General features: G+C 53.1%; 2 protein-coding genes, 1 long non-coding RNA gene and 1 pseudogene across 20 annotated transcripts in view; 1 reads left to right on the top strand and 3 right to left on the bottom strand.

Moving 5' to 3' along the window:
* The first annotated feature begins 1,653 nt into the window (after positions 1–1,653).
* On the top strand, positions 1,654–19,339 carry BRSK1 (BR serine/threonine kinase 1). Of its 2 annotated transcripts, XM_077914706.1 has the most exons (19): positions 1,654–1,945; positions 3,693–3,787; positions 3,882–3,967; positions 5,735–5,875; positions 8,799–8,915; positions 8,996–9,029; positions 9,113–9,181; positions 11,965–12,111; positions 12,454–12,485; positions 12,748–12,918; positions 13,463–13,560; positions 13,771–13,930; positions 14,117–14,177; positions 14,621–14,990; positions 15,433–15,481; positions 15,586–15,709; positions 16,580–16,778; positions 17,890–17,979; positions 18,747–19,339. In XM_077914706.1, exons 1-19 carry the CDS (start codon positions 1,810–1,812, stop codon positions 18,902–18,904), a joined length of 2,337 nt encoding a protein of 778 aa, XP_077770832.1. In that variant the 5' UTR covers positions 1,654–1,809; the 3' UTR covers positions 18,905–19,339. The 2 variants fall into 2 exon arrangements, with proteins under 2 accessions (XP_077770832.1, XP_077770841.1); XM_077914715.1 differs by lacking the exon at positions 1,654–1,945 and having other exon boundaries at positions 3,770–3,787; positions 3,882–3,971.
* Positions 3,502–5,516, bottom strand: LOC144323889 (uncharacterized). Of its 2 annotated transcripts, none has more exons than XR_013389246.1 (2): positions 5,104–5,516; positions 3,502–3,946 (listed from the first exon to the last, which is right to left on the bottom strand). It is a non-coding gene; the product is annotated as an uncharacterized LOC144323889 (long non-coding RNA). The 2 variants fall into 2 exon arrangements; XR_013389247.1 differs by lacking the exon at positions 5,104–5,516 and adding an exon at positions 4,546–4,700.
* TMEM150B (transmembrane protein 150B) overlaps positions 16,469–24,013 on the bottom strand; it is a 20,498-nt gene continuing 12,953 nt past the window's right edge. For 5 of the 16 annotated variants that reach the window (XM_077914793.1, XM_077914813.1, XM_077914750.1 and 2 more), the window contains 2 exons: positions 22,558–22,741; positions 16,469–19,714 (listed from right to left, as the gene is read on the bottom strand). In XM_077914793.1, the coding sequence (XP_077770919.1) occupies positions 19,518–19,714; positions 22,558–22,741 (381 nt within the window). In that variant the 3' untranslated portion in view covers positions 16,469–19,517. Of the gene's footprint in view, positions 19,715–19,839; positions 20,052–21,209; positions 21,341–21,524; positions 22,115–22,557; positions 22,742–24,013 lie in introns of all 16 variants that reach the window. The other 11 variants (XR_013389211.1, XR_013389206.1, XR_013389201.1 and 8 more) reach the window with 11 other exon arrangements.
* Positions 21,006–21,074, bottom strand: LOC144289628 (U4 spliceosomal RNA; annotated as a pseudogene).

The raw sequence follows: 24,013 nt of genomic DNA, 5'->3' as shown, positions 1-24,013 counted from the left end.
TTGTCCACACAGCTCGGACCCTCATTTTCCTTCAACATCCCCACACTGGAGGAGTCTTTCTTGGCACCATATCAAAAATCATACTCTACCCAATGAACACTTCCTGTCCCCCTCCCTGCTTTAATCTGCTCTTTAGCACTGGTCTCCACTGTCAAACATACCAAATATTTTGCTCATCTTGCTTATCACTCGCCTCACCCACTGCAGTGGGAGCTCCACAGGGCAGGGATCTTGATTGATTGGGATAGTTGCCGTCCCCTCAGCATATGGATAGTGCCAGCTCAGATTTACCACTCAATAAAGGTTCATGGAATGAAGGTGGTTGACTAAGAGAATAGAAGCTCTTGGATCCACGTTCTAGGGGACTTAGGGATTAAAGGGATGCCTAACACCTTTGGGTACTTGATATGGGGGAGTCCTGGATTATGTGGATATCTATGTGATGTGCCATGGTGGGGGGGTGTATAATTATATGAAGGCCCATATAAAGATTGAGGAGACCCTCTTGTGGGCACAGAGAATATTCAGGGGTCTAAACACACAGGGACCTAAGGGAGTTCTGGAAGGTTCTCAACGGGAGCATTGAGAATCCTAAATGGAATGGATGGGTCCCCTAGTGCTGGTGGGGAAAGGAGGCCTGGGGGTGAGGGCAGGCTTGGAGGCCTGGAGAAGCAGGGATGAGTCTTAGTCGGGCAACTCCCAAATTATTTCCCTCTTAGTCTGCCCCTGCAGTGTGTCCCTGTGTTCCCCAGCATGTGCCCTGCACCTGTGCACCTGTGGACCGGTACCAACACCACTGTGGGTTTAAGGTTCTCCTCGCCATCGCTCTCCCTTTCCACCTGTCCATTCCTCTTCCTGACCCCCATCCCTTTCCACCTCTCTCCCACTCTTCTCTCTGACTCTCCATCCTTCTGTCTTTCTTCCACATTGTTCCCGCCTTGTCCCTGTCTCTCTGTCTCCCCGCCCGGTTCTCTCGGTATCGCTGTCTCTCCCGGTCCCCATCACATCTCTTCCATCTCCCTGTCTCTGTCTCTCCAGCTCTTCGTCCCTGCCTGCTCTTCCGTCTCTGCCCACCGCTGCATGGTCCCTTGCCTGCGCCAGCGCTGTCGCCGAGTGTCCCCGTCTCTATTTCAGACTCCCTCTCCCTTTGTGCGGCTCCATCCCTGCCCTGGTCTCTTGGCTCCGCATCTCGGTCCCTTGCCTCTCCTCCATCCTCTCTCCTCCTGCATCCCTCCATCCTCCCTGCACCCTCCCACCTCTTCGCCATCCCTCCGGCGCCCAGGCCCGCCCCCTGCCCCGGCTCCCCCTCCCCCCTCCGAAAGGGTTAACTTTGGGGAAGGGCCCGGAGTCCCCGGATGGTGATGTCAGCGTGCCGGAGAGAAAGGACGAGGTGGCGGGGGGAGGAGGAGAGGAGGAGGAGGCGGAGGAGAGAGGGCGCGTGGGGGGGTGGGGGGGACCTCGGCCTGCAGCATCCGCCGGCCCGCACCTCAGACCCCCCCGGCGGGGGGAGGCGCAGGAAGGGGGGGGCCGGCCAGGGACGGGCTGGGGAGGGGGGGCCGCGCAGCCCCCCCGGGCCATGCTGACTCCCGGGGCCTGACCCCCCCTCCCCCGGGCCAGCCCCCCCTCCCCCAGCTCCGCGGCCCGCCGACGGGGGGGGGCGCCCAGCCCAGCCCCCTGGGGACCCCCGGAGAGGTGGGGAGCAGCCGGGGGGGCCGGGACGGAGCTGTCGCCGGCCCCCACCGGAGGGACGGGGCGACCTGCCGCAGGGGGGGCGGCCGGGGGGCCGGTCGGGCCGGGACCAAGGGCACCATGTCGTCCGGGGCCAAGGAGGGGGGCGGGGGTTCCCCCGCCTACCACCTCCCGCACCCACACCCACACCCACCCCAGCATGCCCAATATGTGGGCCCCTATCGCCTGGAGAAGACGCTGGGAAAAGGACAGACAGGTGAGCCTGGGGAGGGGACACCTGGGGCGGGGGGCTGGAGAGCTGGGGGCAGAGGGCGGGACTCATGGGTATTCAAAGGGCAGGGGCCGAATGCCCAGACCCAGGGTTCCCTCACAGAGAGGGGACTTGGGGTCCAGTGTGCTGGGTCCCGAGGTTGGAGGGGGCTGGGGGCTTGGACTCCTGGAGGGAGGTGCTGAGGCCCAAAGGCTCCCACCTCATGGGGGTCAGAAGTTGGAAGGGCTCCAGGGCCACGATGGGGAAGGGAGGCCGGCCTGCAGCAAGGGATCATCAGCCTGCACCAGGAGCTGAGGTGCTTGCTGCAGTACGCCACGGGATGGGGGTGCACCCCGGGGCAGCCGCTTCCCTCTGCACTGCTCTCTGGCTGAGGAGGGCCTCAGGCTCTCCTGGCAGGCTGTCTGGGTGACCAGCAGTGAGGCTCGGGTGATGGGGTCTGCAGCATTCTCCCCATTCCAGCATGCTGGCTCAGTGTGGGGAACAGAAATTGACAGGGAAAGTCAAATCTCCCAGGAGTGCTTGTGGAATCAGGGGTCATCCTTTGCTGTTGCTAAAGGCTGGCTCCAGTCGGGGCCTCTTTCTTGCCAGGTGGAGGGTGGGTGGGTGTGAAGCAGGAGCTGCACACCCGTGTCCTAGGCAGGAGGCCCAGGGGTGGGCCCTCAATCTCTTGTGAAGCTGAGGTTCCAGGGCAACAGGGAAGGGAAAGGCTCAGACCTCAGGATCCTAGTGGTAAGGGTGTGAAGGTGTCACTGACCTGAATTCCTGAGTTATGGAAGAGGAAGGGGCCATGGGCCTGGACTCCTGGGTCTGAAGGAGGAGAAGCAGAGGGACTGGGGGCCTGGGCTTCTTGGTCTGAGGGAGGAGGGGGCTGGGGGCCTGGACTCCTGGGTCTGAGGGAGGAGGGGCTGAGGGACTGGGGGCCCAGGCTCCTGGGTGAGGGGGACTGAGGGAGGAGGGCTGGGGGCCTGAACTCCAGGATCTGTGGCTTTGGGCCTTACCCTTGGGAAGTAGGCATACTCTTGGGGTTTGCATGCTCCCAGCTACAGCTGCTACTAAAACCAGATTAAAGGAGGGGATTAAAAGGTCAGGGTTTAGGAGGAGGTGGAGGAGGATGGTCTGGGAAGGGGACAAATGTGAAAGTATATTCCTTGGGAGACATGGAGTCTCCAGAAGATTGAAGAGCAGAGAATTTAAGGAAGTGATGGGTTGAGAGAGAGAGAGAGGGAGAGAGAGACAGGGTGAATCAGGCAGGCAGGGAGACAAAATTATGGAGACACAGTGAGGAAAGATTCTGTGGAGAGATGGATTTGAAGGGGTACATGAGGACAGAGAATCAGGGAGAGAATCAGGAGTGGCTATGGAGGTGATGGCAGGCAGAGAGGGACAGACAACCAGAAGGGACAGAACAGGGGCATCTGGCTGTCGCAGTCAGTGGAGCCTGCAGCTCTTGGTTCTTGGTCTCGGGGTTATGAGTTTGAGACCCACGTGGGTGTAGAGACTATCTAAAGGAGGGGGGGCGGACAAAACAGAATGTCTATGTCTACAGGCAACAGCAAGAAGAGAATGTGTTTTGTGGGAATGGTAGCTGTCAGAGCCCTGGGAGCCCAGGTCAGGGTGATTCAGGCCAGCAGGGAAAGGAGGAGGAAAGGGGGTCATAATGGAGACTCAGGAGCCAGAGGCTGGGCGAGGGCTCTGGGACCACCCCCCCCCAGTTTCAGTCCTGCTTCCCCAGGGCTGGTTAAACTCGGGGTGCACTGCATCACGGGCCAGAAGGTCGCCATCAAGATCGTGAACCGGGAGAAGCTGTCGGAGTCAGTGCTGATGAAGGTGTGTGTGCACTGGAGGAGGAGATCCCTTTGGGGCTGAGGGGAGGGATGGGGGCCATGCTGACCTCCATTCCCATGTCCCGTGCTCCCCCCAGGTGGAGCGGGAGATCGCCATCCTGAAGCTCATTGAACACCCACATGTCCTCAAGCTGCACGATGTCTACGAGAACAAGAAATATTTGTAGGTATTTATAGACACCCAGCCCCCCATTCACCCCCCACCCCAAGTTCCTAGGGTGGGACCTTTCTGGAAACAAGTCCTGGAGGGGCCTGGAGAGACTTAAGGTCTCCTGACTAGAGTCACGGAAGGGCCAGTCTGTCCCTTTGCTACTGCACAGAGGCCCTCCCACACATACATACACACACACATAATCCTTGCTCCCACACCGACTGGCCTAGACTGATGCGAAGGGCCAAATATGCCCTAGCAACAGGACAGCCGCATCAGCCATCCTGAATGGGGGACAGAGATCCATCCTGGCCCTTATTCCCAGCCTCAGGCCCCCACCATACTGGACTACAGGGAACATTCTCTGCTAGATAATCTGGATGCCCTCAACCAGATCCAGCTTGCTAAGGGCAGATCCCCACCTTACTCCTCTTCACTGAGGCAATGGGAGTTTAGCAAAGCCTGAGGCTCAGTGAATCCTCCTTCCTAAACCACCCCTCTCCTGCTCCCTCATAACCATGGGTGCTGTGATGGACACCCCAAAAATGGCCTGCTTAGGAGTTACGAGTCTGTGTCTCAAAGTTGATTACCCTCCAGGAAGATGGGAGTGGAGTCCAGCTGCCTACGGTACAGACAATAGGCCTTTGTCTGACTCTGGTGACCCAAGGGACAGCTGGGCTAGGCAGCGGTGAGGGGCCAGATTCCTGCCCCCACCACAGAGTCCCCAGAATGAACTGACTCCATCCAATACCCATTAGATGCTGGGCAGGGTTTCCCCAGGCAGGAAGCGGCCCGGCCCCAGGGGCTCATGGGAATTGTAGTCCTCAGGCTGCCCCAGGTGTGGCAGCAGGGAGGGGCTTTGTCACCAACTGCTGGAGCTATCACTCCCACTCCACCTAGGTAGATAGAGGGGGCCCCATGGGAGTTTGGGTTTCACAGAGGACTATCAGCCTTCCCTGAGCTCATATAAATTGAACTCTTGTTCCCAGGGGCTGGTGGGAATCAGAGTTTAGCCTCCCGGAGCCTGATGGGATTTGGAGTCTTAGGGGTCCAGGTGCTGATGGAAAAAAGAGCCCATGTCCCAGAAACTTCTGAGAGTTGGGAATTTTTAAACCTCTCAAGAGCTAATGGGACTTGTAGTCTTTTACCTTATGGTCGTTGACTTAGATTGGTGCACACTGCAGTCGTTATTTACCAGGAATTAATGAGAATTCGAGTTTCTACCTCCCAGAGGCTTACAGAAATGAGAGGCTCGGCTTTCCAGAAGCTGATGGGAGTGGAGGACGGGGGTGTCTTTATGTCCCAGCGTCCTGTGAGAATTGAGGTGTTTCTATCCTCCAGGTGCTAACAGAGTTGTCGTTATCTCCTGAAATAACTAGGAGTCAGAGTACTGATACTCCTAAAATTGCCATGGGAGTTGGCTGCCTAGAGCTGGGGGGAATTGAGTTTTCGTTTCCCAGAGGCTTGATGGGAATTGGAGTCTCTTTTGCTGAGGGACTCATGGGAATTGGTGTCTTCTTCTCCCCCTCCTCCCAGAGACTCATGGGAACTGGAGTCTTCTCCTCCCGGGGACTCATGGGAACTGAAGTCTCCCCCCACCCCCACCCCCACCCCCACCCCCACCCCCACCCTGTCCCGGGTCTCAGGAGACGGGATTCTTTGCTTACAGTGGGATGGAGGTCTTGTGCTGCGGTCCAAGGGCTTTTGAAAGAGGGAGACCAGGCTCTTTGGTCCTCCACATGCCCCTTCCAGCCCTCTGGCCCCTCCACGTCCCCCCAGGTACCTGGTTCTGGAACATGTCTCCGGAGGTGAGCTCTTTGACTACCTGGTAAAGAAGGGGAGACTGACACCCAAGGAGGCCCGGAAGTTCTTCCGCCAGATCGTGTCGGCGCTGGACTTCTGCCACAGCTACTCCATCTGGTGAGGGGGCAGCGGAGGGGAGGCTGGGATGAGCGCTGCCCACAAGGCTGACTGGAAGCCAGTGTGGTGCAGCCCCAAAATAAATCTTTATTCCTTTTTAAAAATTGAGATGTAACTCATGTATCATAAAATTCACCCTTTTAAAGTATAAAATTCAGTGGGGTTTGGTGGACCCAGTGTTGTGCATTGCTGCTATGTAATTTTAGAAGATTTTCCTCACCCCCAAAATCATCACCTTGTACCCATTAAGCAGTCACACACACACCCTCCCCCCAGCCTCCGACGACCACCAATCTGCTTTTTGTCTCCATGAGTTTGCCAATTCTGGACATTTCCTATAAATGAAACCATAGTATATGTGGTCTGTGTCTGGCTTCTTTCACTCAGCAAAATGTTTTCAGCGTTCATCCATGTGGTAGCATGTGTCAGTACTTCCTTCCTTTTCATGGCTGAACAGTATTCCATTGTGCAGATATGCCATATCTTGTTTATCCATTCCCCAGCTGATGGACACTTTAGTTGTTTCTGTTTTTTGGCTGTTGTAAATAACATGAATATGGGAACATTCAAGTGCATACCTGTGTTTTCAATTTTCAGGTACATCTCTGGGGGTGGAGTAGTCAGGTCATGTAGGAACTCTGCTTAGCCTTTTGAGGAAGTGCCAGATCATTCTCCAAAGCGACTGTACCCTTCACCATCCCCGCCAGCAGTGCATGAGGGTTCCAATCTCTGTATGTCCTTGCCAACACTTGTTATCATGTCATGTGACTTTTTAAAGAAAAGATTTTGGGACACCAGGGTGGCTCAGCAGTTAAAGTGTCTGCCTTTGGCTCAGAGCATGATCCTGGAGTCCCGGGATCAAGTCCCACATCGGGCTCCCTGCATGGAGCCTGCTTCTCCCTCTGCCTGTGTCTCTGCCTCTCTCTCTCTCTCTCTCTCTCTCTGTGTCTCTCATGAATAAATAAATAAATAAATAAATAAATAAATAAATTTTTTAAAATATATTTTATTTATTTATTCATGAGAGACACAGAGAGAGAGAGAGAGAGAGAGAGAGGCAGAGACACAGGCAGAGGGAGAAGCAGGCACCCCGCAGGGAGTCTGATGCAAAACTCAATCCTAGGACCACAGGATCAGGACCTGAGCCAAAGGCAGATGCTCAACCACTGAGCCACCCAGGTGCCCCCATTTGACTTTTTGATAGCCATCCTAGCGGGTATGAAGTGGTACCTCATTGTGGTTTTGATTTGTATTTCCCTGATGACTAATGATGTAGAACATCTTTCCATGTGCTTATTGGCCATTCATTTATCTTCCTTGAAAAAAATGTCCATTCAGATCCTTTGCCCATTTTTTATTGAGTTGTCTTTTTATTATTGAGTTGTAAGAATTCTTTATTCTGAGAAAAGATAGGTCTAGGAGTTACTCCTAAGGGTTCTTTATTCTAAGAACAAATATTTTATTAACTGTATTTTTCAAGTTTTTTCTCCCAGTCTGTGACATGCTTTTCAGTTTTAAATTTTTTTAATTTAATTTTTTAAACAACTTTTAAAAATTCTTTAAGTAATCTCTACATCCAATGTGGGGCTTGAACTTAGGACCCCAAGATCAAGAGTTGTGCGCTTGGGGCACCTGGGTGGCTCAGTCAGTTAACCATCTGACTGCAGCTCAGGTCATGATCTTATGGTCCTGGGATCACCCCATGCTCAGCAGGGAATCTCCTTGTCCCTCTGCCCCCCTCCCCCGCCATGCTCTGTCTCAAATAAATAAATAACCCCCCCCCCAAAAAAAGAGAAAAAAGGTCACACACTGTTCCAAACGAACTAGCCAGGCACGCCACTTTTGTGTTTTTGTAGGAATGTTTTTTGAAAAGCAAGTTTTAAATTCTGATAAACTCAAGTTGGTCAATATTTTTTGTACAGTTTATGCTTTTTCTGCCCAGTCTATAGATCCTTGCCCAGCTCAAGGTCCCTAAGGCTTCCTCTTACATTTGCTTCTGGAAGTTATATAGTTTTAGCTCTTGCATTTAGGCCCATGATACATTTCAAATTAATATTTGTCTGTGATGTGAGGTAAGGGTTGAAGTTTGTTTTTTTGGCATGTAAATGTCCATAGGAAAATACCATCTTTTTCTCGGTGAATGGCCTTGAGCTTGTCTTTTCAGCCTTATTTGTTTGCACTCCTTCAGTCTCTGGGATAGAGATTGGGGTGGGTATCGGGGCAGAGGGGCTCAGAGTTCCGCAGGGAGTAAAGATTGGTAATGGAAAAGCATCCCATTTAAATTGTCAACACCTCCCTATGGACAAGACCCTGTCAAAATCCTGACATTAAAAACACTGACCTCTAGGGGGCAATAGTCAACATGTTTAACAACAGGTATGACCCAGTTACTGACCACTTCCAACAGAAACTGTAGAATCCTCAGCGCTCCCCCACCAAGATATCAAACCTTAAAACTTGAGGAATTTTGCTCCAGGGGAGAGGGCAGGTGTCTCCAGGAAGGGACCAGTGACTGGCTTGGGGTGACCTTATTATTATTATTTTTTTTTTTTTATTATTATTATTCAGTATGGAAGTAGCTCAACATTAGCCCTCTTAACTCAGAATATCTCACTTAGTACCTATTCAAATATTTGTGGATAAAATCATATACTATCTGGGGTCTCCTATTAAATAATCCAGTGGAGGAAAGAGAGTATGTATGGGTGTAGATAAGGCCTGAGTTGGTAACAGATTTGCCCTGAGTTGGTAACAGATGAGGCTGGGGGATGGGCACATGGGGCTTCCTTATAGTCTTCTATTTGGGAGCATGTTTGAAATTGTCCATAATAGTTTCCAGAAGGGCCCACCTCTGAGATATAGTAACCAGGGCCTCGGCCTCTGGGAGGAGACCAGAGGCCTGAGCCCCACCTGCCTGCCTCAGCCACAGAGACCTGAAGCCTGAGAACCTGCTTTTGGATGAGAAAAACAACATCCGCATCGCAGACTTTGGCATGGCATCCCTGCAGGTGGGGGACAGCCTCCTGGAGACCAGCTGTGGGTGAGTGGGGGCCTGGCCTCCGTCGTCCCGGGGAGGGAGTGAGAAGCCGGCCAGAAGCTCACACCACCTCTCTCCCTCAGGTCCCCCCACTATGCATGTCCAGAGGTGATTAAGGTGAGTGAGCAGGTGGAGAGGAGGGAGGCATGGCAGGAGTGTGGTGGACAGACTCAGTCATGGCAGGGCCTTCTCCTTTCCAGGGGGAGAAGTATGACGGCCGCCGGGCAGATATGTGGAGCTGCGGAGTCATCCTCTTTGCCCTGCTTGTGGTAAGGTGCCCTTCACCTCTCCTGCTCCGTCTTCTAGAACAATCCTGCCTGGTGGAAGCATAGAACATGAAGTTCCATCCTCCCCTTGGGGGTTGTCTTCCAAATATTTAACTGGTAACAGGAAGGTGGGAGGTATTAACCATCAGACCAAGATCCTGGAGCAACCCCCCATACCCCATCTCTGTGCCCAGAGCTAGCCAGTCAGAAAACCGTGAGCCAGTCCAGGGTGTTCCAGAAAGGGATACGGCCACCAGCAGCCCTGGAGGGGCTTGGGACAATGGCTATTCTCAGGTGTTTGTTGCAATATGGTAGTAACTAGTATAACCAGACCACGCCTGTCGGCCTGGCCCTTCCCCCAGGGCCTTTGCACCTACTCTTCTCGGCCTAGAATGCTCTTCCATCCCTACTAGTCCCATTGCCAATCTGGCTCACACCTAGACTGTTCTTCACCCTCAGTTCAATATTCATTTCTTAAGGAAGCCTCCCTTGTCCACCCCAACCCCTCATGAGGTCAGGCCCTCTGGGGGAGGCTCTGTCCTTCCTGGCAACTCTCAGAGTTGGCCATTGTGTGTTGAGCTATGCAGTTCCTTGTACGGTGTCTCCTTTTCTTTCTAAATCATCAGCTCCCAGAAGTCAGGGCTTTTGTCTTTGTGTGTTTTGTTCCATTGGCTCAACATGGTGACCTGGGTTGGCACAGCAGCCCTCATGAACTTACATGGGACAAATAAATTGGCAGCTTACTCTGTGCCAGGCACTGTTCCTCGTGTACTTGTCTCAAAAGCCCTAACGAGAAGTGACTGGCCCATGGGCACATGCTTACCAGTGGTAGGGCTGGGATCTGTGTTTGCTCTCATCACCACTAGCCTGTGTGACAGAGGGGACTGAGGCTGAACAGGCATGCCCAGGGCTCCCAGCTCCCCCTCTCCAGGAAGGTGGGGGGATGCCTGAGAAGCGGGTGCAAACACTACAGGCTTCAGCCCTCCTGCAGCTGGCTACTCTGGAGCCCACCCAATTGAGTTCCAACCCCTGCTCCACCACCTTGAGCAAGCAAGTCAGTCTCCCTCTCTAGGCCTGTTGCCTCATTTACCCAATGGGGGTACCTACGGTACCTGGAGTCACCAGCATTTCCATAGACTGTTCCACAGTCAGCCCTCTGAGCAGCGCTCAATTATTAGTTGTCATACTTCATTACTATTATTATTACAGCTGATCCTTATAATTTCTGGATTATGATCCTCCATATTTGCAAAGTTGCATACTCACTGCGGTTTACATCCTCAAAATCATCACTGCTCTTGGTGTTTTCAAGGTCATCCTCAGACTTGCACAGGGTGGAGAAAAATTTGAGTCCCTGTCGCATGTGTTCCTGCCGAGGTGGCACAGGGCGACCCTGGGCTTTTTTTTTACCCTTATTTCAGTTAATCTTGTGCACAGGTGTGTTTTTTGCGGTCTACTGAGTGCCGCGTTTTGTTTTGTTTTGTTTTGTTTTTTGCTTTTTTGCGTTTTTTTAAAAAAGATTTTATTTATTCATGAGAAACACAGAGAGGCAGAGACAGGCAGAGGGAGAAGCAGGCTCCCTGCTTGGAGCCTGATGCAGGACTCAATCCCAGGATCCCAGTGCGGACTCACACTGTCACCCCTGCAAGTCTATGTCCAGCATCTTCTCCCCCTCCCCAACTTCATTGCAAAACCCGGCTCCCCTCTCACACTGCCTGCTTTCTTGGCCCTGTACTTCCTCATCACATGCACTCCCAGCTGTCTCATTCCACGTGTCCATTTGTTGTTTGTCCTCCCCACTACTCCTTCAACAACCATTGCCTATTTTTTAAAAATTTTTTTATTTATTGAGAGAGAGACCAAGCATGAGCAGGGGGCAGAGGCAGAAGGAGAAGCAGACTCCCCACTGAGCAGGGAGCCTGACACAAGACTTGATCCCAGGACCCCAGGATCCTGACCTGAGCCAAAGGCAGATGCTTAACTGACTGAGCCACCCAGGCCCCCCTCAACCATCATTTATCAATTCAGGCATTATTCTAGACAAAGCTCTTTGGGCACAGGGACCTGGTGTGTCCCCTGCTCCATCCCTCTCAGCCAGATCAGAACCTGAGAGACAGCAAGTGTGCCCTCATGACATAGCTCCTAAAGTTCATTTACTCACCAGGGTCTCTAGGGTGTGAGCTCTAGGAGGGCAAGAGCTTGTTTTGTCCATCATGAGATCCCTGACCCCAAATGGATGCTCACCTTTTGTTGAATGAATGCATGAGGATTACCCCTTCTGAAAGTGGTCTGGGGAGAAAACTTTTTAAGATGCAGCCTCCAGGATCCCTGGGTGGTGCAGCGGTTTAGCGCCTGCCTTTGGCCCAGGGCGCGATCCTAGAGACCCAGGATCAAATCCTACATCGGGCTCCCGGTGCATGGAGCCTGCTTCTCCCTCTGCCTGTGTCTCTGCCTCTCTCTCTTTCTCTGTGTGACTATCATAAATAAATAATAATAATAAAAAAAAAAAGATGCAGCCTCCAAGCCACAACCCCAGCCTCTTAAGCACTGGGGCCTAACTTGTCCATTGCCAAGTCCCTGCTCTGTCACTCACCAGCTCAGAGGCCTTGGGCAAATTGCTGGATCTCTGCATGCCTCAGTTTCCCCATCTGTAAAGTAGGATAATTATAGTCCCCTCCGTCCTAGTGCTTGTGGTAAGGACTTGACATGTCAGTTTGCCAAGCGCTTAGGCTTTCAACTGATACATCCTAAGCTCTATGTGAGGGGTCCTGTTATTTCTCACTCAGGGGGCTCTGCCCTTTGATGATGACAATCTCCGCCAGCTGCTGGAGAAGGTGAAACGGGGCGTCTTCCACATGCCCCACTTCATCCCTCCAGACTGCCAGAGCCTCCTGCGAGGGATGATTGAAGTGGAGCCTGAAAAAAGGCTCAGTGTGAGTTGGAATGAGCGGTGGGTCCTGAGGACAGAATCCCTAGGGGGCGGATGAGGATGGATTTCCAGGGTCTGCAAAACTATCCACTCCAAACTGGAGAGGACCCCCTTGGCAGGAGGGATGCCACCGTGCATGTGGGCCTTGTCCTCCCAGTGCTATCTGCAATAGTGGTAGGTTGAGGTGCTCAGTCTCCACTAGGGGAAGACCTAAACTGTCATCCTGCCCCTGGTGGAGAGGAGGGGCACTGCCACGGACCCCCAATGCCTCCTCATCAACTTTCCTTGAGGCCTACTGTGTTCATACCACCTCACTTCTGCTTCTCTACACCCACCCTCCGTACAGCTGGAGCAAATTCAGAAACATCCCTGGTACCTGTGAGTATGGGGACCTGGGTACCTGGTTCCCTGGGGGAGGAAGGGACGGGGCCCAAATTTCAAGGGACCCCAGCAGGAGAACCAGCCAGAGGCTGGGATGCCAAAGTTCCTCAATGAGGAGGGGCTAGGGACTCGGGTTTCTGGGTCCTGGGGGAAAAGGACACAGGCGGAGCAGGTTGGGACCCAGAATACCTGCATCTTGGGTGGAGAGGGCTCGAATCCCGGAAGCCCGGCCCCCTGTAACCTTTCTCCCTCTCCCCAGGGGTGGGAAACACGAGCCAGACCCCTGCCTGGAGCCAGCCCCAGGCCGGCGGGTGGCCATGCGGAGCCTGCCATCGAATGGAGAGCTGGACCCCGACGTCCTGGAGAGCATGGCTTCGCTGGGCTGTTTCAGGGACCGCGAGCGGCTGCACCGCGAGCTGCGCAGCGAGGAGTAAGGCCCCCTGCCCTCAGCATACACCTGCTGCCCAGGTGCCCTCGTCCGGCGAGCAGCGGCAGCGCCCCAGATGGCCAGCAGACGGCGCGCCCAGGCCCCGCGCACGCGCAGACTCCCTGAGGCGTGGCACTCAGGCTGCTAGACAGGGAGGGCGTAGCCTAAAGCTCCCAGATGGTGCTGTTCCCGGAGGAACCACGAGGGGGCTGAAGGGCCAGTGGAAAAAAGGCAGACCAGATGCTGAGATGTATCAATAGGTGCTCAGACAGACTTAGTGTCCCACTGAGCGCTTACAAATAGTAAGTGTGGAGTTATTAGGTATTATTATTATTCCTACTACTGCTATTATTGTTAAGGAAGAGTCAGATGTACCCCGACACAAAAAAACTCACCATATTGATACCTAGGAAGATGGAACCATGGACAGAGATACTGGGTGTACCAAGCCCTCCGGGAGCCACAGCTGCAGGGAGGGGGTGAGACCTCTGGAACCCGACCTCTGACCCCAATCCTCTCCTACCCCCTTATTCCCCTTCCCCGTCAGGGAGAACCAGGAAAAGATGATATATTATCTGCTTTTGGATCGAAAGGAGCGGTATCCCAGCTGTGAGGACCAGGACTTGCCTCCCCGGAATGATGTCGGTGAGGAGACAGAGCTGGAAGTACAGACCCCAAATTCCAGGGGGAGGAAGGAGCTGCAAGCCCTTAGCTTCTGGGTTTAGAGCTCCTGACTTGCTCTGTGACCTTGACACAACTCTCCGTCTTGGGCCTCTGTTTCCCTGTGTGTATGAATGCCATGTACAGCTGGACCAAGACATCTTCTGATAGAGTTAAAACTCTCTTTGCCCTCAGATCCTCCTCGGAAACGTGTGGATTCCCCCATGCTGAGCCGTCATGGGAAGCGGAGGCCAGAGCGGAAGTCTATGGAAGTTCTGAGCATCACAGATGCTGGGGGCGGTGGCTCCCCGGTGCCTACCCGACGGGCCCTGGAGATGGCCCAGCACAGTCAGAGGTGGGAGCCCCTGTTTCTCCAGTGGATCCAGAGTTCTAGCCCCAATTCCACCTCAGTGGTCCCTCTCTAGGCCTCAGGTCCTCATCTCAAAGGCACGAGGAAGGGAGAGGACATCTGAGCCTCGTGAAACCCATACACCTGTTTGTTTGTTTGTTTGTTTGTTTGTTTAATCTCTCCTGGAAACAGATCACGTAGTGTCAGTGGAGCATCCACCGGTCTGTCCTCCAGCCCTCTCAGCAGCCCAAGGGTAAGGCCAGCTCCCCAATTAAGAAGGAGCAAGGGGGTGAAGACACTGGAGCAAAGATTGTGCAGCAGAAACTATAATTCCCATGAAGTCTTGAGGCATTGCCTCTTTGTCCCTATAGGGCCCCAATCCCAAAGCCGCATGAGTAGTTGGGCATTTCCACCTCCTGTAGGATTGGGTTTTTAGTGTATGTCGAGGGTTCATTTATTCACTTAACAAAAGCTAACTGAGCACCTCCTTTGTACCAGTCACTGTGCTAGGTCTATAGCAGTGAGCATGGTAGAAAAAGTTTCTGTCAACCTAACACTGGGTTGGGAGGGGAAAATAATTGGACTACAAGTTCCAGCAGGCATCAGGACCCACCTCCGTAAGTATGTGCGAATGAGGCTCCTAGAGCCTCCTGGGAGTTGTAGTCCGCCATCTCACCCATCTCCACTCTTCCACAGAGTCCTGTCTTTTCCTTCTCACCTGAGCCCGGGGCTGGCGATGAGGCTCGGGGCGGGGTCTCCCCAACTTCCAAAACGCAGACGCTGCCTTCTCGAGGCCCCAGGGGTGGGGGCGCCGGAGAGCAGCCCCCGCCCCCCAGTGCCCGCTCCACACCCCTGCCTGGCCCCCCAGGCTCCCCGCGCTCCTCTGGGGGCACCCCCTTGCATTCGCCCCTGCATACGCCCCGGGCCAGCCCCACCGGGACGCCAGGAACAACACCACCCCCAAGCCCCGGCGGTGGCGTGGGGGGAGCCGCCTGGAGAAGTCGTCTCAACTCCATCCGCAACAGCTTCCTGGGCTCCCCTCGCTTTCACCGGCGCAAAATGCAGGGTATGGAGTCCCTGAGGGTGCAGGGGCTGGGGGCATGGACTCCAGAATCCTAAGATGGGGAAAGAGCTGTGGGCCTGGATTCCCACTTCCTGTGAGCAAATGGGGTTGCGAGTAGAGAGAGATTCAGGCGTTGGGGAGAGGGGCGTGGCTTCCAGCTCTGGAGGAGGAGCCTCTCAGGGACACACCCCTTCAGGCCTGGCTCATCTTCCCATTGGCTTATAGCTAGCAAATTCTACCCCTCAGGAGGTGTGGCTTAACAGATGGGCCCGCATCCCTGGAAGGACCACCAGTCAGCATGCCATTTGGGGTTTAGCTACTGGGAGATGAATGGGCCCTGGGATCTGAAACCTCTGGTTGGAGGGTACCGCTGGCCCGCGTGCTGGACCCCAGGATGATGTGCAAGTGTTGACCATATTCTCCCCTCCCTCACCGCCCCCGCCAGTCCCCACTGCCGAGGAGATGTCCAGTTTGACGCCAGAGTCCTCTCCAGAGTGAGTCTGACAGGGAAGGGAAGTGAGAGGATGGAGGGAGGTATTTATTCCCTGAGCCCCTGACCCCCCTGCTGACCTGCCTCCAACCATTCCCTTTTACTCAGGTTGGCAAAACGTTCCTGGTTTGGGAACTTCATCTCCTTGGACAAAGAAGAACAAATATTCCTTGTGCTAAAGGACAAACCTCTCAGCAGCATCAAAGCGGACATTGTCCATGCCTTCCTGTCGGTGAGGGGACCTGGGTCTTTCCTGTGTCCTAGCCCGCACAGGACTACAAATCCCAGCAGCCCCTGGGGTCCACCACCATTGCTCTGGCCTGGCTTCCTCCTGAGGCTCATGGGATCTGTAGTTTACCATTCAGAGTTGGGTTTGGTCACTGTCAGGGCAGGGAGGTGGGAGAGGTGCCCTGGGGCCTGGAGGTGATGGCATGGGACAAGTCTCTAGAGTATTGATCAGTTGCCATTCCATGACCACCACGTCTGAGATTAGCAGAAGGAACCACTTTTCCCACTGGGTCCTCTGGTTCTTTGCTCTAGGAGCTAGTAGGACTTACAGGGGTTTTTGTTTTTGTTTTTGTTTTAAGATTATTTATTTATTTATTCATGAGAGACACAGAGAGAGAAGCAGAGACGTAGGCAGAGGGAGAAGCAGGCTCCACACATGGACTCTGATGTGGGATTCCATCTTGGATCCCGGGATCATGCCCTGAGCCAAAGGCAGACACTCAACCGCTAAGCCACCCAGGCATCCCAAGACTTACTGGTTTTGAGGCTGATATGACAATGCCTGTGGAGACAGAAAAGTTTGTGTCATGTGATTCTGGAGCCTAGGGCTGATACCTAGAAGCAAGAGTCCCTGGGACTCTACATGGGAATTCAGTTGTTCAGCCATTCTTGAGATACGTTTAGAGTTGGACAAGAAAACTACTAGTCCCAGCAGGCAGTGGGGTCTCCCAGTATCTCCTCGGTTATTTTTTTCCCCCCAGTGGCTGATGGAACTTTTAGTTCCTTGGGCAGATGTAGTTGTGGGGTTGGTTAACCATTCTCTGGAATCAGGTCACTGGAATCACCCCCTGCTTCTGTCCCCCACCTGTCTCAGATCCCCAGCCTGAGTCACAGTGTGCTGTCACAGACCAGCTTCAGGGCTGAATACAAGGCCAGTGGCGGCCCATCCGTCTTCCAGAAGCCTGTCCGATTCCAGGTGGATATCAGCTCCTCAGAGGGTCCAGAGCCTTCCCCACGACGGGATGGGAGTGGCAGTGGTGGTATCTACTCCGTCACCTTTACGCTCATCTCCGGTAAGTTTCCCTCAGCGAGGCTGCCTACAGCCTAGTGTTTGGGACACTCAAGACAACTGAGTTAGGATAGTGGCCAAGGTAGCAAGAGGGAGGAAGAGGTGGTGCCCAGCTACTGCTGACTATGTGAGCCCCCTCCTCACTCAGACCCCTACATTCTGTCTACCCTTTTTCTCATGGACATTTCATGGACATTTGTGATGTTCCCAGTGCTTTACGTGCACTGTTGTATTGAAGCTTCCCAGCAGCCTTTGAGGTATTAGTGATCACCCACCTTACAGAGGAGAAAACAGAGTCCTATAGAGGTAAATTGACTTGAGAGAGTCAGACTGCAAACCACGACAGAGCTGGGCTCAGCCTAGCCCTGCTGACCTCGAAGTGCAGAGCTCCCTTCCTACTTCCTTAAGACAGGCAAAGACATGGCTCACTGAGATCCAATGTCATTCCTGCACCCAGAGCAGACATCACCAGCCAATCACCGCACTTCGTCCTGCTGAGCTCAGCAGCAGCCTCAGAAATCGCAGGCAGCCATGACAATCAGGAGTTGGCACCAGAGATGAAAACCGCAGAAAAGCCTTCCTTCCCATTCAGCTTGGTTTCTGAGCCCTGATGACAAGGGTTTGAATAACAAGGGATGCTTCTGTTCACTACCCTTGTTAGCAGTCTTAATATGTCACAGTTGGGAGATGAGCTTGCTCCCAAGTTTCTATACCAGCCTGCCACAATGTTACATCACTAAGATGAATTATGATGCATTTTTCCCCTTTCCTTTAAAGACTGATATGCAGGACTTTCTTGATTTTAAGGGTTTTTTTTTTTGTTTTTTGTTTTTTGTTTTACTTTCCATTTATTTTTCTTATGTTTCTGGCTCTTCATGGCCTCAACTAGAAACTAGCAAGTAGTACAGCTTCTTTCAACAGAAAACCACACCCATCATTATTTCAGTGCCGATCTTTCTCAGCCCCAGCTGCAAAGCGTGGGTTTATGCCTGGCCCCACACAGGGCGAGAAATTGAGACCAAGAGGAAGAGAGTCCTTTGCTGGGTTCCACAGGGTGGGAGTGTCTTCAGTATCTCTGTCCTCAAGTTCCATGTCCATGTCCGTCTCCCCTCCAGGTCCCAGCCGTCGGTTCAAGCGAGTTGTAGAGACCATCCAGGCACAGCTGCTGAGCACTCACGACCAGCCCTCCGTGCAGGCCCTGGCAGGTGGGAGGCAGGGGCCGGAGGCGATGTCTGCTTCTTTTATCCTGTGGGCTGGAGGGAAGACCTCCTGCTGAGCAGGTGCCCCAGGGCTTCAGTTTGTGGGCAAGGATCACAGGTTCTCAGAGAGGCTGGGTCCTGAGCTCCATCCAGGGAACCAGGCCATCCCAACCTGAGACGGCCTTGTGGCTAGGGAGGGCACCTCCGGGGATCCCTAAGAGGATGACCAGTCTCTGTGTCGGGGATGTGGGATTTTCTGCTAACAAAAATTCTGAAACTGTTCTGGAAAAGAGTAATCAACCATCCAGATCTGTTCAAACCCCCCCTCCCCCGCAAAACAACCCACTATAGGCTCCCCTGGGCCCTGTTGCCAGGGAACGTTTCCTGTGCTACCCCCACAACCAGGGTAGCAGAAGGGGACCAATCCTTCTTGCTGTAATCTAGGGATGCGAATCTGATTAGCTGCTGTGACAAGCTGTCTCTTAGCGCATGATGTCATAGCCAGAGTCTATGAGAATGCCCCCTGAAGGTGGGCCTCTGGGACTGACTTGGCCCAGTTTCCAAAGCCACAGAGGTTGGGGGGCCCAGAATGTATGACCCGCCATCCTGAGGCTGCCAGGTGTGGCTGCAGATGTGAGTCCTCCTGGCAGCCATCTCTGCAGGCTTCTAGTCCCATGATGGGGGCCCTGGTCTCACCATGCTGTTGCTGGAACATATTCTTTGGGGTTGGCAGCCTTGAGGTTACTGAGGCCACACTGCTTCTTCCTCCGCAGATGAGAAAAACGGGACCCAGACTCGGCCTGCTGGCACCCCACCCAGAAGCCTGCAGCCCCCACCCAGCCGCCCAGACCCAGAGCTGACCAGTTCTCCCCGCCGAGGCCCTGCTAAGGACAAGAAGCTCCTGGCCACCAATGGGACCCCTCTGCCCTGACCCCAGGGGGCCAGGGAAGGAGGGAAACCCCCTCAACCCCCCTTCCCTGCCCCCTAACTGTGAATCTGTAAATAGGGCCCAAGGAGTATATAGGGAGGGGAGAGACACAACAAACCCAGCCTCACCCTGCAGGGATGGGGCTCAGGGGGCCGTGCCCAATGGGGGGTGGTTCTGGGGGGGAACTGAGGGCGGGGGAGCTGTTTCTATTTTATTTATTGATTAATTTATTATTTTATTTATTGATCAATCTCTCGGTGGGGTGGGGGGAGGGACGGGGGCTGGTTGGGGTGGCTTAGCAGATCCGGACGGAGAGGGCCATCTGTCCTTGTGTCCCCAACTCCTCCTTCCCAGGCACCCCCCCTTCCCCAGCTCTCTCCTCCCTTCAAAACCTTCTGTACGGATTTGCTCTCCGGAAGGAATTCTGGTTTCGCGTGACCCTGCCTGCGTCCGTGTCTCTGATTCCGCCGGCGGCAAAACAAAACAAAAACAAAAAAATTAATAATAATAATAATAAATAGCCTTGAGCAGGGATGGTTGGCTGGCCTTGGCCTCTCACTTCCCAGGTGGCCCTGATCGCAGCACTGGCGCCAAACCACACCAATCGGACTGCCATTCACAGGGGGACCTGCAGGGAGATGGGGGAGGCCGGTGGGGGGCTGAGGCTGGGGCCCGGCTGGAGACACAGGGTGCAGCCGTCCAGGCAGGAAAAATCCACCGCAAACAGGCCGAAGAGCATGAACAGCAGCATGGCGATGGCCCACTCGCAGGCAGCGGAGGCCGAGCGCAGCGGCCAGTGGTGGAGGATGACCACTTTATACCAGGGTCAAGGGCCACAGCAAGCAGGAAGGGTCCGGGAGCCTGCTGGGTCACTGTTGCTGGGTGTCCTACACTGGCGGAATGGCCTCCAGCCGGCCACCCAGCTCCCAGACACTTACAGGGATGCCTTCCGACCCGTCCAAGGCCGTTTCCCAGATGTTCCACTGGCATGTTCCTCTCGCTCCTATGGCATTTCCAACATCCCAAAACAAGGTTTTTGTCTTACCCTCAATCCTCCCTGACCCCATCAGGGCTCCACCATCACCATCTCCCACTTGCCTTGTTAGACAAGCAGCTGCAACTGCTTCTTCCATCAAATATTCAGGGTTTCCTAAAGACACCGACCAGGGCGCTGGCCTTGGGCTCTGTTGGCAACTTTCATCCCCCACCTGTGGCACACTGGCCACTCCCACTCACCCCCTAAAATATGCTCCTCTTCCTGGTGTTCCCATCTGATGACAGTTCTGCCACCCACTCACCCCCTCCCCTTCCTCATCCCCATGGCCAGCTGGTGGCCCAAGGTTTATCCCACTGGCCTAGCTCATCTCTTTCTGGTCTGCCCTGTCTCATCTCCAGTCCTCAATCCCCTGCTCCTGAAAACTTCCTTTTCTTTTTCTTTTTTCTTTTCTTTTTCTTCTTCCTTTCTTTAAGTAAACTCGGCACCCAATGTATGATTTGAACTCACAACCTCAAGATCAAGAGTCACATGCTTTGCTGACTGAGCCTGCCAGGTGCTCCCTGAAAACCTTTTCAACCACCAGCACACACACACACTCCAACCTCAGACTATCAGAGAGGTCCCTGATTTTCTGGGGCCCCCTCACTGCAACAACCTTTCTGTTTATCAACCTAGCTAGCTCCCACCCACTCCTAGATCAGTTTAGACATTTCATTCATTGAAGGATTTTTAGGCAGCGAATAAGGCCAACATCACCCCGACCCCATGAATTCTAGAGCAAAGGAGACATGAGAGCACCCACACACAAGGTGGTTACCCCCAGAAATGGCCTTATTCCTCCCCTGCTCATAAGCTTTCCATGGTTCCCTATTGAGCCATGCAGAAATGAGAGCCTTTAAAACCTCACCTGAGCACTGGAGATGCTTGTCTCAGGCCCTGCCAGCAGCTTCATCTCCAAGCTGATTCTCCCACCCTCAGCATGCACCTGTAGTGTCTCCCCAACCTCCCAATGCAGGCAAAAAGCTGGTTCTGCAAGACCAGTTCAGAATCTGCCAGTTCGCAGACCCATCCTTGCAGACCCCCAGCTCCTATCACACAATGCTGGCCATCTTCAACTAGTAATAATCAAGCCTCAGATAAACCTCACTGGCTGCGATACTGCCACTGCGCAAAGCTTGCTGGCTGTCTTTATGGTCGGTCCATCTCCCTGCTCCAGGGCCAAGGGATACTTGAGCCCCACAGAATAAGGACCCTGTAGCCTAACTGATTATCAGCCCAACTGGGGTTTTAAAAGGAGCCAGCAAGGAGTACCTGAGCCATTCAGTTAAGTCACCAACTCTTGGTCTCAGCTTGGGTCATGGTCTCAGGGTCCTGGGATGGAGCCTCATGTCAGGATCTGTGCTCAGCTCTTCTTCCTGTTCTCTCTCTCTCTCACTCACTCTCTTTAAATAAATAAATAAATAAATAAATAAATAAATAAATAAATAAATCTTTTTTAAAACAAAAGTATAATAAAATAAAAGGGGCCAGCTGGATCTTATCACCAACAGGGCCTCTGCAGAGGAGAGATGTTGCTCATATGGCTGGAGTAGCTAAAGGCTTAGCTGAGGGGTCAGCCCGTCTCACCTATTCCATGGGATTCAGTTTGCTGCTCTGGGAGATGGGACTGCCAGCTCCATTTGTAGGGATAACTCCAAATAAGCAGATGTCCTCGTGCAGAGAGCACAGGACCTCAGCTTGCTTCCCTCTAGCCTCTTCTGAACACCAGTAGCTTTCTGGTCTCCCTTCCACCCTCCCCTAGGAGGATATCAGTCAGGGAGACTGAATTTGCCTCCAGGCCTCTCATCTCTCAGGGCACTTCACCTGTCAGTAATCAAAACAACTCCATTTTATAGATACGGAAACTAAAACACAGACAGTGATTTGAGCCACCCAGAGGCGTGTCGTGCTATGGAGACTAAGAACTGGGCTGGGTGGAGTCTTTCCCCAGAAGTAGGCATGATGGTAAATGGTTAACTACCAGCTCTGATTTGCAGCGTTGGCCAATTTCTATGTTGTGAAGACTCTCACCAAGGTCAGTGGTAGCACAAAACATGGAGTTGGGAAGAAATACGAACTGGTCTCAAGAGCTGGTGCAAGCTGCCTTCCGCCTACCACAAGTTCCACCATTGGACTTCATGATGGGTCTTGGCCAAGAGACTCCCTGCTATCTGAACCTCAGTTTAGGCCTCAGTCTTAGCCAACATGATGCCTGGCACAGGGCAGGTACCCCAAACAGACCACTACCACTGGTTTTACCATCCTCCCAGAATTTCTTGGTTGCTCACTATGCTGGAAACCCATCTAAGCACCTCACAGGTATTACTTCCTTCATTCTTTACAACTCGGGGTGGGAGAGCAGCCCTATTATTATCCACATTTGACAGCTGAAGGAGCACAGGGAATGAAAAGTTCAGCCAATGGAGGGTCCCCCCCCCCCCCAGCCCACAAGCTGGTACTAGGGGAGGTGGAATCCAACCCAGGCTGCCTAACCCCAGGGTTGACGCTTTCCATTACTCTATCATACTAAGGAGGCTGAGACGGAGAATGGACAGGGCACTGCATATTGCAGGTAGCCAACCCATCCCAATGCCCCTGTCACTGGCCCGGGTAAGGATACTGGCTACCATGAGGATGGTGCAGAGGCTGCAGAGGCCCAGGCGGAGTGGCCTGATCCAGGGGGCCCCAGGTTGGGGCAGGCTCTTCATCCACCAGAAGAGAAAGAGCTGCAGCCAGAAGTACAGGTTGCCCACGAATAAGGCAAAGAAGGCCCCTGTCAGATGTACGGGCAGCTGGTTCTTTTGCTGGAAGGAAAAGGGACCAGAATTGAGAGGAAGATAGATAAATGGGGATGGCAGGGGATGGAGGGTACAAGGGCTGTAATGGGGGGAGGGGTCCTTGACCTACCCAGTGGACTGTGAAAACTGCCATAGCCAGTTGACTGGATTATTGATTAGGTGTATTGGCTATTGTCAGCTCCAGCAGGGCAGGCATTCTAATCTGTTGCTCACTGCTGTGGCCTCCCTCCCTAACACAGGGTCTGGCACATCATAGGCGCTCAGGAAATATTAGTGCAATACATCTTTCATTCTCAACCAGGGTGGGGGAGGGCTGACACTGGCATCCAGGGGGTAAAAATTGGTTTTCAGAGGGTGAAAAGTTCTTAAATATTACTATGGTTTGTGGCTTACTGATACATCGTACATGTTTTTTTTTTTTTTTTTTTTTTTTTTTTTATGATAGTCACAGAGAGAGAGAGAGAGAGGCAGAGACACAGGCAGAGGGAGAAGCAGGCTCCATGCATCGGGAGCCCGACGTGGGATTCGATCCCCGGTCTCTAGGATCGCGCCCTGGGCCAAAGGCAGGCGCCGAACCGCTGCGCCACCCAGGGATCCCCGTACATGTTATTTAATTTTTTTTTTAATATTAAAAGTTTAATGAGGAGAAGCAATGACCAGCGGGAAATGGCTTTAAAAGACTCCTTAGGGGAACGATATAATAATTTTAACAAGTCACAGTTGTGGGGCAGCCCCGGTGGCGCAGCGGTTTAGCGCTGCCTGCAGCCTGGGGTGTGATCCTGGAGACCCGGGATCGAGTCCCACATCGGGCTTCCTGCATGGAGCCTGCTTCTCCCTCTGCCTGTGTCTCTGCCTCTCTCTTCGCTCTCTCTGAATGAATAAATAAATAAATCTTTAAAAAAAAAAAAACAAGTCACAGTTGTGGAGCACAGGAATAAACGAATGAGTGAATGAGCGCTATGCAGAGGGAATTTTTATGAACAAGTTGGAGGCAGCCTCTTATCCTGCAGTATACTCAGCAAGGGCGGGGGGCGGGGGCGGCAGGGGTTGGAGAGACCTCAGTAAAATTAAATAACAAAATAATCAATAAGCTTTCTTCAATTGATCATCCATTCATTTGTTCTACAAATATCAACTGAACTTCAAGGTGAAGAATGTGAGTTCTGGAGTCTATGAATCTGGGTTTATTTCTGACCCCCGCAGGCCAGCTGATTAAAAACAAAAACAAGACAAAAAACAAAATTAAAAAGTTCTGTTTGACCAAAAAGGGTCTAGCTA

Source organism: Canis aureus, chromosome 1 (assembly GCF_053574225.1).
Source record: "Canis aureus isolate CA01 chromosome 1, VMU_Caureus_v.1.0, whole genome shotgun sequence".
Classification (NCBI taxonomy): domain Eukaryota; kingdom Metazoa; phylum Chordata; class Mammalia; order Carnivora; family Canidae; genus Canis; species Canis aureus.
This window is presented reverse-complemented; position numbering and strand designations above follow the sequence as displayed.